The sequence below is a fragment of the Colossoma macropomum genome, unplaced genomic scaffold (assembly GCF_904425465.1).
Source record: "Colossoma macropomum unplaced genomic scaffold, Colossoma_macropomum, whole genome shotgun sequence".
NCBI lineage: Eukaryota > Metazoa > Chordata > Actinopteri > Characiformes > Serrasalmidae > Colossoma > Colossoma macropomum.
In genome coordinates, this window is record NW_023494800.1 from 21,482,725 (window position 1) to 21,495,147 (window position 12,423).

General features: G+C 41.0%; 1 protein-coding gene across 2 annotated transcripts; it reads right to left on the reverse strand.

Annotated features, from left to right (window-relative positions):
• Positions 1-837: 837 nt before the first annotated feature.
• Positions 838-11,820, reverse strand: cnot6a (CCR4-NOT transcription complex, subunit 6a). Of its 2 annotated transcripts, none has more exons than XM_036588785.1 (12): positions 11,716-11,820; positions 9,950-10,071; positions 9,513-9,699; positions 8,721-8,806; positions 8,429-8,530; positions 8,029-8,097; positions 7,677-7,834; positions 4,640-4,794; positions 4,338-4,492; positions 3,996-4,226; positions 3,690-3,892; positions 838-1,297 (listed from the first exon to the last, which is right to left on the reverse strand). In XM_036588785.1, the coding sequence occupies exons 2-12, from the start codon at positions 10,059-10,061 to the stop codon at positions 1,085-1,087; spliced, it is 1,671 nt and encodes a 556-aa protein (XP_036444678.1). In that variant the 5' UTR covers positions 10,062-10,071; positions 11,716-11,820; the 3' UTR covers positions 838-1,084. The 2 variants fall into 2 exon arrangements, with proteins under 2 accessions (XP_036444678.1, XP_036444677.1); XM_036588784.1 differs by having other exon boundaries at positions 3,996-4,229.
• Positions 11,821-12,423: the final 603 nt, after the last annotated feature.

Genomic DNA, 12,423 nt, shown 5'->3' on the forward strand with positions numbered 1-12,423 from the left:
CACTTATGCCCTTGCTGCTATGTACTGCCCTGCTTGAGTTTTAGTGACTGCTTAGTGACTTGCTGCCAAACTCAACTGCCCTGGGGTCAGCCGTGCTCCAGGTGTGTGAGCTGCAGTCTCCCACACAAGCCAAAAACAAAGCTGCCCATTCCAGAACGTTTCCCTTTTCCTGCCGCCCTCTGTTTTTGCTGCATACATCAGGGCTACAGACGTGGGTTTGAAAACCATTACAAGCAAAAGGATTCAGATTAAAATACACGGTATGAGTGACTTAGTGCATCTCTACTAAAACTCCCTCAGTCTACTGAGATGACGAGATGGACGCAGTCAGGTGGGCTGCAGCGTCTCTGAAGGCTGAAGCCTCAGTGTGGTGAATCACACACACGGTTAAGGGTGTACAGCAGGAGGGCAGGGGCTATATTAGAAGACACCTCAGCACCATGTGGAGTGTAAAGGTGAGAGTGTGACCTGCTCTCACACTCTGTACACACCGAAGAAGCCCTTTAGGTCAGAAGGGCATTATGGGAGAACAGACTATGCGATCATCTCTGAAAAGCTGGTGTGGTTAACGGTTCCTGTCTAATTTAGCTGCTTGCTCTGAACTGGCATCAGAAAAAAAGTGGCATGGTCCAAAATAGAAATCTGATGATGTACTTGCTTAATCTGGACTCCCTGCATGTGTTTGAAAAGGTATTGCCATATTTTATATAAAAGCGTTGACCACTGTCTTCAGGTAAAATTTACAAGAAATACTCAGGATAATCTGGGGTTGGGATACAGTGTGAAAAATGTAGGTAACGTTAAACTTGTGCCCAGAGGGGGGGAAAAGGGAAAAAAAAACAAACAAAAAAAAATACATAAATCAAAATCAAGAAACAACTAATAGAGAAGGGGAGGTGGTACTCATAAGACTGACAATAAGCATCTGCTTCAGTTAAAATCCATTGGGAATAAAAGTTTAGCCATTACCCAGCTCCTCCTATCGGATTCTGATTTATACACAACGAGCTTTGCCCCTCTCTCCCTGAGCAGAGAGCAGGCGAGGCGAGGCGTGGATGGGAGCTCCCCCTGCTGGCTCGGAGAACTACCTGCGGCCAGGCACGTGGATGCCGTTGACTGCGGGCGGGTAGGGCAGGACCAGCTCTAGTTGTGCAAACAGGGAGAAGTGGTCGGAGGGGATGTGGGGATGGGGGCAGCCGGTGATATTGTTCTCGTGAAGCCAGTGGGGGTCCAGTGGGCCCAGCACCCCCAGCACGTTAAGCAGGGGCTGAGAGTAGAAGATGTAGTCAATGATGCCCTGCAGAGGAAAGCAAAGCAAACAATTCACACAGGGACAAAGGCTGACAAAGTTTGTCAGAGTATTAAAGTGTGAACAATATATTCTCATCAACAATGGCACCATACTAAAAGAATCCACATCTGCTTCAGAGGCATCTACTTTTCAAAAATCTGTGGTTCCCAACCCTGTTCCTGGAGTATCCTGCCCTGAATATGTTGGCATTTTCCTGCTCTAATAAGACATCCTTGCTCAGTTGTAGTGGCTTTGTCAGCACAGGAAAGTACTGCTGGGGAGTGCTACTCAAGGAACAGGACTAGGAACCACTGGGCTTGTGCAGAATTAACTGCGCCTTGCCTTGGCAGTTGGAAAAGCCAGTTGGAGAAGGAACTGAGAATAGGGTCGTCAAGCTGACAGTTTGTGGCGTTCACATACTAGATAACATTTCTTTGAAAAATACAAATGTGACATTCACAGTCGTGAAAATCAAGCTACACATTTTAGGGGCTTACGTGCTGTATTAAACAAAATGTCAACATGGTTGACAGCTAAGCTTCTAGCCAATGAGCATTTAGCTCTGTTGTCACCTCTCAGCTCATGCAATATTACTGATAATCGCAATTTTTTTTAAATAGAAAATACCAGGCTTTTTTTCTTTTTAGATATCATCCAAGCTTGGTATGCATTGATTTGCATTAGAGAAAACACTTGCATTCATAAATTTATAAAAGCAATAAAATAAATAAAATGCAGTGTTGCCTGGACATTCTGCTCTTCTACATAAGTGATGCATTCTCAAATATGTCAAATCTAAACTTGTCTTTTTTTTTTTTTAAACAAATTACCTGTCTATACTGATATAAATTCAATATCATGCACCCCTAAAAGGGGGATTCCTCTGATCTCAATTTCTGCATATTTTGATTGTTAAGATGTAAACAGTCATTCACAGTGGTTTGATGTGAAATATGCCATGCTAGAAAAAAATTAGTCAGAGCTGTTCACAAAAGTGGTGATAAAAACCAGACATCTGAAACAGTCAATGCTACTAAAAATAGTTCTAAATATGCTGCCTGATGCCTAAAACTCTCGCCTCTTTTCCACTGCAGGGCCAAACAGTTCTGAGCATGGAGAGTAACCGTTCCAGTGACTTTTCCACAAGGACATGGCTCAACATGGAACCCTTGAAAACCAGGCTCAGCACGTTTTTTTCAGGCCAGTTAGCTGGCCACGCCCAGGGCCACGGAACCGTTTGATGAGATGACATAACAACGTAGCTATGTTCATGTCGGTATTGTGCGACAGCATAAACTAAACAAGCTCAGTTCTCATAAATTAATAGATAAATTACAGCACTTCACAATTTAAAATCCACTATTCAATAAACATCAAAGCTTTGTCATACACTCCCCTGTTTAGCCAAAGATTGGTGTATTTCATTAACATGAGCTTAGCTAGTATGCTGCCAGCTCTGCTCCCCACAGAACAGGTTTGATTCTGACTTACAAAAGCTTTACTGATGCAAGTTGAGATGATAGCCAATAACTAAAATCTGAGGAAGCGAAGTTGAGTGGCTGGTGTTGAAAGGACAAAAAGCTTAAATGAAACCTGTTTGTCTGTCTTTACTGTTCTGTATTTCAAAAACCTGTAAGCGTCTTTGAGTTCTTGAAAAGCGCTATAAGTATAATGTATTATTATTATTATTATTGATGTTCTGTGGTGTTTGCAGCTGTAGCTTCCTAGCTAAGCTACTGCTAGCCAACTCAAGCAAAAGCAAAGTCGACTGATTGATGTTGGAATGTCAGAGGGAGATAAACATGTTTTGTAGTGTGTGTATGTAGCTATTAGTCTGTGAGCAGTTAGTCACTCGTTTGTGTAGTTTCCTTCAGTATTTCCTGGCTCTGATTTAGCGGGAAAACAGATGGAAAAAGAAAACGTAACTGGTCTCATGAATCCATAACAGCAGAATACAGCCCCTTTAAACATTTGGCTCAACAGCAAGTTTAAGCTTTTGGTCTAAAACTTTTTTTTAATAATTCATGGCAGAAAATATAGATCAAGACAAAACAGTACCAAAAGAATGTACTACTTAATTGTTGCTGTTTTGTTTAAAGAACCCACATTTACCACTATTTTACCTTTGTCAATGTCAAATATAAAAACTCAATACATGTAGATTCACTGATCATTTTAGAAAGCAAAAAATATCTATATGCAATGTAGACAATCCACCACTGTAAATACATTTTACTACAAAAAAACATCACACTTCAAACCACTCTGAATGACTGTTTTACATCTCAGTGACAGAATTATGCAGAAATTTTGAAAAATCAGAGGAATATGCCTTTTGGATTTCCCATAGATAAGGGATGTGTGTGAATAAGTTAGATAAATAATGTGTAAGTGATACCTTGAAATCAAAGGTGTAGTTGGTATAAGGCATCAGGCCATTCTCGTAGGCACTCTTTAGCTTGAAGCCGTGTGTGATCCTCGTGCTAGATGTGCCGTTTTTGCCGTTACAGTTAAAGTTGGTCAGGCAGTCGATGTAGCGCAGCTCCTTGAAGTCCTTATGCGTGCTGTCCACACCACCTGTGCTCAGGTATTCCACGACACCTACACACAGTTTTACAGACGAATGCCTTTACAATTGTCAAATTTGCCTTAACATTATCCATAAATTAAAACAAACAAACAACCAAGCACACGCACGACCTACCTGAGTCAGGCAGTGAGTTGAGGTCAGCACACAGGACGAGCGGGATGGCATTGGTCTCTCCCGACACAGAAGAGAGCTTGAGGCTGCGTGTGGCCTTGTCCACAATGTTCTTCACCTCTGAGAGAAACATCATGGTCTGGACCAGCTTTACATCTGAGTATTCAGGGTCCCAGTGCATGTGGGCATTTGCCACCAGCAGCAGCTGCTTCTCCATTCCATGCAAGGGTTTCCCTGCTAAAATATACCAACAAACAAGCATTATTTTTTGTACAAAATACTATTAAAACAATGTAAGAAGAGAGACAAACACAGAGAAGAAGACAGAATGAATTAGAGTCAGACCAGATTGCTCCATCATCTCTTTGCGTAGCTCTAGGAGCACGGCGACCCCAATGTTGTCCTTGGTCATCACCCTGTTCAACATAACCTCCGAACCCTCCGAGTTAGCCATGGCCAGCTGGTTAAACTCCACTGTGTGTTTCTGCACCAAGCTGAATCTGTGTCCGAAGCATATGCATACAGAGTTTAGTCAGAGAAGCAGACAGTGAATTTTGCTTCCAAGTTAGTAATTAGAAGAGATGATAGCTCTTGCATTTTTAGTGAGACCAGAAAAGCAGGACCATAGTGATATCTACGGCACTCACTTCTCAGTCTTGTAGAATATGGCGCAGCCGTCCACATGTTTTCGGTCGGACTCAGACATGGTCCTGGCACGAGACTTGGGGCTGAAGAAACCCTCATAACCATGCTCCTTCAACTCTACCAGGAAGAAGTTGTAGTACTGCTCCGTCTCCACTTCCTGCTCAGAGAGCACAGACAAGAAGCTTGTTACTTCAAGTGCGATGAGAAGCAACTCCAAAACATCTCTTAAATTGGAACAAATTTAATCTATAAATACCAATGTATTATTATAAACTACTAGTGAATTACAGTGACAAATATATCTAGAACAAAAGGAGTTCACACAAACAGTTCTGACACAAAGTGGGGGGTAAGAAGCATTGACAGCATTGATTCGCGTTATGAATGACCTCAGGCTCAGCGCTGATGCACAAAAGCCTTCTATTTTGGTTTTATTAGATCTAAGTGCAGCCTTTGATACTGTTGACCACAAGATTTTACCCCAGCGTCTTGAATACTGGGTCGGCCTCTCAGGCACAGTTTTAGAAAGGTTTAAATCATATTTAAGTAATAGGGAGTTCATGGTTTCACTTGGAAATCATTCATCAAAACGATTTGCCGTTTCTTGCGGAGTCCCCCAAGGTTCAGTCTTAGGGCCTTTGCTTTTCTCTTTGTACTTGCTACCTCTAGTTGAGGTTATTAGGAAACATAGCATAAATTTTCATAGCTATGCTGATGACACCCAGTTATACATTTCTATTCCTTCTGAAGATCAAGACTCTGTAGACAGACTAACCAGCTGTGTGTCAGATATTTCTCAGTGGATGTCGCAAAATTTTCTACAATTAAATCATGAAAAAACTGAATTACTGATTGTTGGTACAGAAACTCAGAGAAAAATGATTGAGAAACTTTAGCTTCATCTACCAAACCTGAAGTACGAAACTGGGGTGTGATCTTAGACTCGGAGCTCTGTTTTACCCCACATGTAAACACGGTCACTAAAGTAGCTTTTTATCATTTAAGAAATATCGCTAAAGTTCGGCCTTTTCTATCTCAGAGCGACGCAGAGAAACTTGTTCATGCATTTGTAGGCTTGATTACTGTAATGCTCTTCTTGCTGGACTTCCTAAGAAAACTACACATCCCTTACAACTTGTAAGAAAAGGCAGCAGCGCGCATCCTAACAAAAACAAAAAAGAGATCACATCACTCCCGTTTTGAAAGACCTGCACTGGCTGCCTGTATCAGGATAGATTTCAAGGTTCTGCTACTAGTCTTTAAAGCTCAAAACAACCTGGCACCTGCTTACATCACAGAGTGTCTGTCTATGTTCTGGCACGCAATCTAAGATCTGCAAATAGTGGCCTTCTACAGATACCCTCTGTAAAATACACAAAACATGGAGAGGCCTCTTTCAGTTATTATGCGACTAAGCTGTGGAACTCAATTCCATCTTTTATTAGACAGTCAAGCTCAGTGCTCACTTTTAAGAAGCACCTAAAAAACGTCTCTCTTTAAATTAGCATTTAACTAAAACTCAATGTCTCGTGGTGTTTATCTTGTAATTTAATCTTCTTCATTTTCTTCTGATTCTAATTTAGTACTAATGATCTTCTCTATAACTAGGTTTTATCACCTGTCTGTAAAACACTTTGAGCTGCCACCGGCATGAAAAGTGCTATATAAATAAAATTATTATTAATTATTATTAAAAATTATTATGAAATGTCTCAGGTTGAGTTTTTTTTAAAACAAACACATTAACACTGATTTTCACTTCAGAGCTCATGGCTGCTCCTGCAGTTTTCTGTTTGCTAGAAGTTCTGAGCTCAATCAGAGGCTCAAACTCAACCACAAACACACAGTAGAGCCTTGATAAGCTCTGTAGTGCTCCTGATTTTTCCAGAATGGCTTAATTCCCTTTCCTTGCATCTGGGTCTTGAGTCACATTAGTTAAACATGATAACTTTGGACAGATGCACGCAAATCTTCTGCAATCACATTGTTTGTTAAATAGTTCAGAAAAAACACACCATACAAGATTTTCTACTTCTCACATGCAGTAGATCAATGACATATTTGGTTGTCCAAGTTCACAACTAGAGCTGCCAGGCTAACGGTGCTAATAAACACAAGTGTCACCAAAATCTTCAGATATTTGCTTCAAATTACGTTGATAAGCTACATAGTTCAGGAAAAAGAAAAACAGTTTAGCACCTTCAAACTCTGGGAGGATGTAGCGCAAGCGTGTATGGTAACACTCCTATATGCAGATACCAAGCATTAACACAGACTTGTTTATTGCCAGAGAGTTCAGTATATAAGAATGAAAATACAATTTCTGCTGCAATTTGACCTTTGTGCTAGTGAGATTACAATGCATGGCTAACTGTTAGTTAGATAGCTGGAGTTTCAGATAATGAATTGGAGGGCAGAGCGCTCAAGTGTACAAAAAGGAAGGGGGAGGACAATAAATTCCACCTATCGATTTCATAGGTATTAGCGATAAATCACTAAGAGGAACTAGCTCTACTTGTTACCATGTGAGGTTTTTAGTGGTGGAATTACTGTTCCCACAAAATTATTTTAAACTTTCACAATAACTAGCACACTTCAGGTGTATCTAAACTGGGCAAAGACATTCAAAAACAACAAAAGCTTTCAAAAGCAAATAGTGGCGACTCTTTGCCAGACAACTGAAACATCAACTTCTCACCCATCTACTGGTTTCTTTCCTTTTTCAGAAGTAAACCGCCTACATATGAGTAAGGAGTATATCATCAATGTCCAAAGAAACGCAAGTATCTCCAAAATGATTTTGTTCTTTACTTTTAATGCAAGTTAATATAAAAAGTTTAGATCCCTTGCGATTTTGGAACATTGCTATTGTTATTCATTGTGAAATGTTCACACAATGTAAAAGGACAGCTGCTGAGCTCAAATGATGCACATGAAAAGAAAAAGAAAAAACAAAACAAAAAAAAAACAAAAAAAAAACGGAGATACCCGTTTTCTTTTCTTTTTTTTTGACAGCAATGTTGTGTGTCATGGTCAGACCTGTAGGCTGATGATGTCTGCACTGCAGGTGAGGATCTCTTGCATGATGGACTTTTTCCTGTAGTCCCAGTTGAGGGCCCAGGAGGGGCAGTAGCCATAGAGCTGGCGCGTGGCATACTTATCACACAGCACATTGTAGCACATCACTGAGAAAAGGGCTGGTACAGGCAGAGAAACAGAAGAATGGTATAAGCCAAAGGCAGGGCCTTGAATTCAAAAAACCAAAAAAAACCACACAACTCAAGTGATCCTAAATTCTAAAGAACTACAAAACCACTAAGCTACTTTCAGAAGCCTGAAATCCCTATTGTTAGCCACATACAGTCATCCTGTGATTGTGTGAATTTCTCACCTGATGGTCGTGTCCTGTCAGGCTCCTGCAGAGGTACCCAGGAGCGAGGAGGGGGCTGTTCTGTGGAGACTAAAGCAGAGGTGGAACACCATCACACACACACACACACACACACACACACACACACACACACACATCACAATAGAACAAAAGATTCAATAAAAACGGAAACACACACACGCACACTTCCCACTACATCACCACTTGCGCACATTGTAATTACCCCCATAGCAATTCAGAAAAGACTGCAGGAATGTGGCAAAAAGTCATGGAGTACAACAAATTGACTCATCTCACTGAAAGAAATTTGTGCTTGCTAAAACCAAGTTTTCCTACAAAGAAAAGCCAGGCTCTGCAAGAGGCCTGCTCCAGAACACAGCAAACAAAAATGCAAGCATACCGCGCTTAGTGCCTGCAAGATTGTCCAGCAGGTAGTTTAGGAGTCGGCGCGTCCCATCGGGTTCCTGGTAGAGGTTCATGATGTCTTGTGCAAGTGGGTTTCCTGTACAAGAAAAGCAGAAATTTCCATTTTACTTAAAAGAACCTCATGCCCAGACAAACACTGACAAGAAGATCATGACTACAGATAATAAATTAATTTGCTAAAGATTATTAATACACACATCCATATTAAAAACAGAAGCAGTGAAGAGGTTCAATCCAGTTACTTAACAGCAGACAATCAGACATACCTTTCAAACCCAGTGTTTGTAACTGAAACAGTTTTCCAAGCTCAAAAGGTAGAACTCGCAACTGGTTGTTATTTAAAAGCAGTTCCCTGAAAGCAAGGAAAAACACCGCGCACACACACACACACACACACACACACACACATTAAAATTAGGTACAACAGCAGATAACTGAAAATTGAAATTTACCCTCCAGCATGTATCTCTGATACACTTATGCATACAAACTTAATAGAATAAAATAAATTAGTGACGCAAAGTTGACAATACTTTTACATTTATTATTAATATATATATTTAAAAAATATATCGCCGGTATAAATGGTGTAGTACAACAGACTTGTAACACTGGACTTGATCCAGGCTGCCTGGAACAGTGCACTGTGCCTTTTCAATTCCTTGCAGAAAATGATTTATAACCAGCCAGTGCAGCAGTAATCAAGCAGCAGAGAGGTGGATATATATTACAACCGGTGACATTAATGGAATTGATCCATCTAAGTAAAGCCCTATGGCAGACACACATGAGAACAACACTGATATAAGTGAGCACAGGGGGGGTCATTAACATCCCCTCCAAACAAAAGGGAAACTAATTAGCAAGGTTCTGGGGCTATCCAGAATGACTCATATCATGTGTACACTGGAGTTAATAACCTCAGCTAGCAGGAGAGCTCATCTGCAGAGCTAACAGCCAACATTTCAGAGATACACTTAATGCTCTTGAGATTTACTATTAGATTTCTTGTCTTGTGCAAAAATAACCAAAAAAAAAAAAAGTCACCAGATGCTGACCTGAGAGATACCATGTTGCCTAGCTCGGCGGGCAGGCTCCTGATCTTGTTGGACGAGAGGTCCAGGTACACCAGATTGTGTAGTTTGGCAATGTCAGGCGGGATGCGCGAGAGGGAGTTATCACTGATGTGCAGAGCAGTCAGGTGTGTGAGAGACCACAACGCCGTGCTCAGACTCCTTACTTTCCCTAAATACAAAATAAAAACAATGAGACTTACATTTAAGGACACATTAAATAACGAGTTGCAAAATTTCAACCTCAAATCTTCTTAACTTGGTCAACTAAATCAGAAGCAAACATCTGCTTTGAGTGCAACTAACTAAAAAAAAATGAGCTTAAGTCATAATGTGGACCCAAAGTGGAAACAAGCTGTTATAAGCTATAAAAACTAAAAAGCTCTACACAAAACATCTTCTAGCTAAAACACCAACATTACCACTGATCTCCAGCTCGGCCCAGTATGACTTCTTCCCGCTGGCTGCCTCCTCGCTCGACATTATTGTGTACATCCGCCTTGGGTCAGGCGGATCATATTTTTCCTTGGGCATCCCTGTAATACTGAAATAAGTGAAATAGTTATTTCCACCAGTCTACTCAAAATGCTGTAAATGAGAGCTATTCTTCATGCCTTGCTGGACAAAAACAGCGGAGAGCACAGTTTAAAAGCAGCAGAGAGCAATAACAGCAGGTAATCCACCATTGTGAAATAAAAGCCTTACAATACTTCTGAAATGCACAGATCAAGTTCAGGAGGCTCTTAGGTAAGAGACCTAGAAACAAATTGTATACACACAATCTAAGCTAAGCTACGTAGCTTGTGCTCCTTAAAAAGCATATGCAGTTCAAACTCTAGCTTTTGAGAAGCACTAGAACCATGAATGTAGATCAGGATACAGAAAACATGTGGTAGCCATTTAAAAGATCAATAGTTGAGGATAATTTCCCCATTAGGCTGATTAATTTTCAATGGGATATTCCTGTGATTGAAAACGTCCATTTGCTCTCAGGTTTGAACAGATGGAGGGACATGCTCACAACTAGGCTAACAAATTAGGTGGTGTTCACTATGCTGCAGGGAAGACCATGATTCTGATCCATGAAGTTCCTACAAAGTGGCTCACACCACAAATTTACAAAAGTCAAACATAATTAACAGAGCCACAGTTAGACAGCAGGCCAAACTCAAGTTGCTTTTAAACAATTTACCAATATTTATCATCAGCTACAGCTACCTCTTAAGTTACCAAGCTAATCACAACACCAATACCTCGTGTGTACAGCACTTAGCTACCACGTACAACTAGCCAGCTAAACTGCCTCACACACAAATAATCAAATGTAAATTATAAGACAGCGTGTAAGTTACAACAAAGTCACTTTACTAGCCAGGAGGATAACTTGTAGCTAACTTACTCCACAGTATGACTAATTTTTGGAACGAAAAACATACAATTAACGAGTTAATGTTCAGCCAAGAGATAGCATCCCAAACAATTAGTTAAACTACTAGGAAAAAAACATAAGCGCGGGGAGCTTCATTAACTTACCTCAAGTTTGTTTCTCAACTAACTATTTACTGTTTAATGGTTTTTATATAAATGAATGGGGTAATACGTGAATACCTAATGAAAAACACATTGTGGAATGATTTCGAGGTGCCAGCCGTGAAGTAACGTTAGCTAGCAAGCACATAAAGACTGGCACAAGCGACTCGGAGCTGAGCGCTGTTAGCGTTAGCTTTTCGGGCATCGTTAGTTATTCAGTGAGGCTAGCTAGCTGGCTAGGTGTATAAATAAATACAAATCGCTAGCCTAGTTAGCTCAGCGGCGCACTAACAGACCACAGCAATCAACTTACATAATAATGAACCCTGGTTCTACCGCTACCGCTACTGGTGAATATTATGAGGTCGAGACCGGACATAAACTAAAGCGTTTTAAGCGAACACACAAAAGAACAGGCCTCCTGACAAACACACCGAGCACTCGTTGAGCTTATATTGACCAGCCAAGATCCCATTGTTAAGATTTGGTGAGTTAGCCACTTAGCCGCTACCTAGCTCACTGGCTAACGTGCGATTTTTGTATTTTACAAACTAAAGACGAGCTGCGCTCATCAAAATCCGTTTGTATTAAAATGAACAAGGCGTTTTCCTCATAGCAAAACCAAGTGGATGGTGTTCTCGGCGTCTGCTCCGTTTACCTGTAAGCGCATTACCAGTTGACGAAGCTGAGTGCGCGTCTCCTTTGTTTCTGCTCCACTTTGTATCCGCTGCTCTTTCTCACCCAAAGCAAACAAGCATCATGGCGGCTCGGAGATTTTTCGGTCCACGAGAACAACGCGTGTCGCTATTGGCTGTCTCCCGAGAAGGAGCGCCGTGATTGGTCCGCACTGTCGCGCGACGCCTCCACCGTGTTTACGCCAGCAGTGTAACGAGAAGAGGAGCAGTGAAATGGGTCAGTGTGTGGAGCTATAGGTTTAACAAAGCACGATTAGTCACTAAACTGGATCATTTAAACCAAAAGTGAAGACCCTCAACTAAGAGTATTCCTTAGCCCGTCTGTACAATCCTGATTTTGGACTCAAACCACCTGTAATAACTGAGAAATCCTGCAAGGTGTTTCATAAAGCAGGATTTCTTTACTTAGCTGGATAATTTAAGCCAGAAGTCAGGACTGTCCAATAAAACCATCCCTGATAGTCACGTAGTCGATGCTTTCAGACTTAAATCACCGGCCTCGCTGAAAAATCCTGACGCGCATCTGAAACAGGATTACTCATTTAACTGGAAAACTTAAACCCGAAGTGAGGATTATCCTGTAAGAATGTTCCTTAGCGCTTCCATATGGAAATCTGACATATGGAATATATAGATTTAAAACATGTGCCATGTATTAGCCTATACGTATT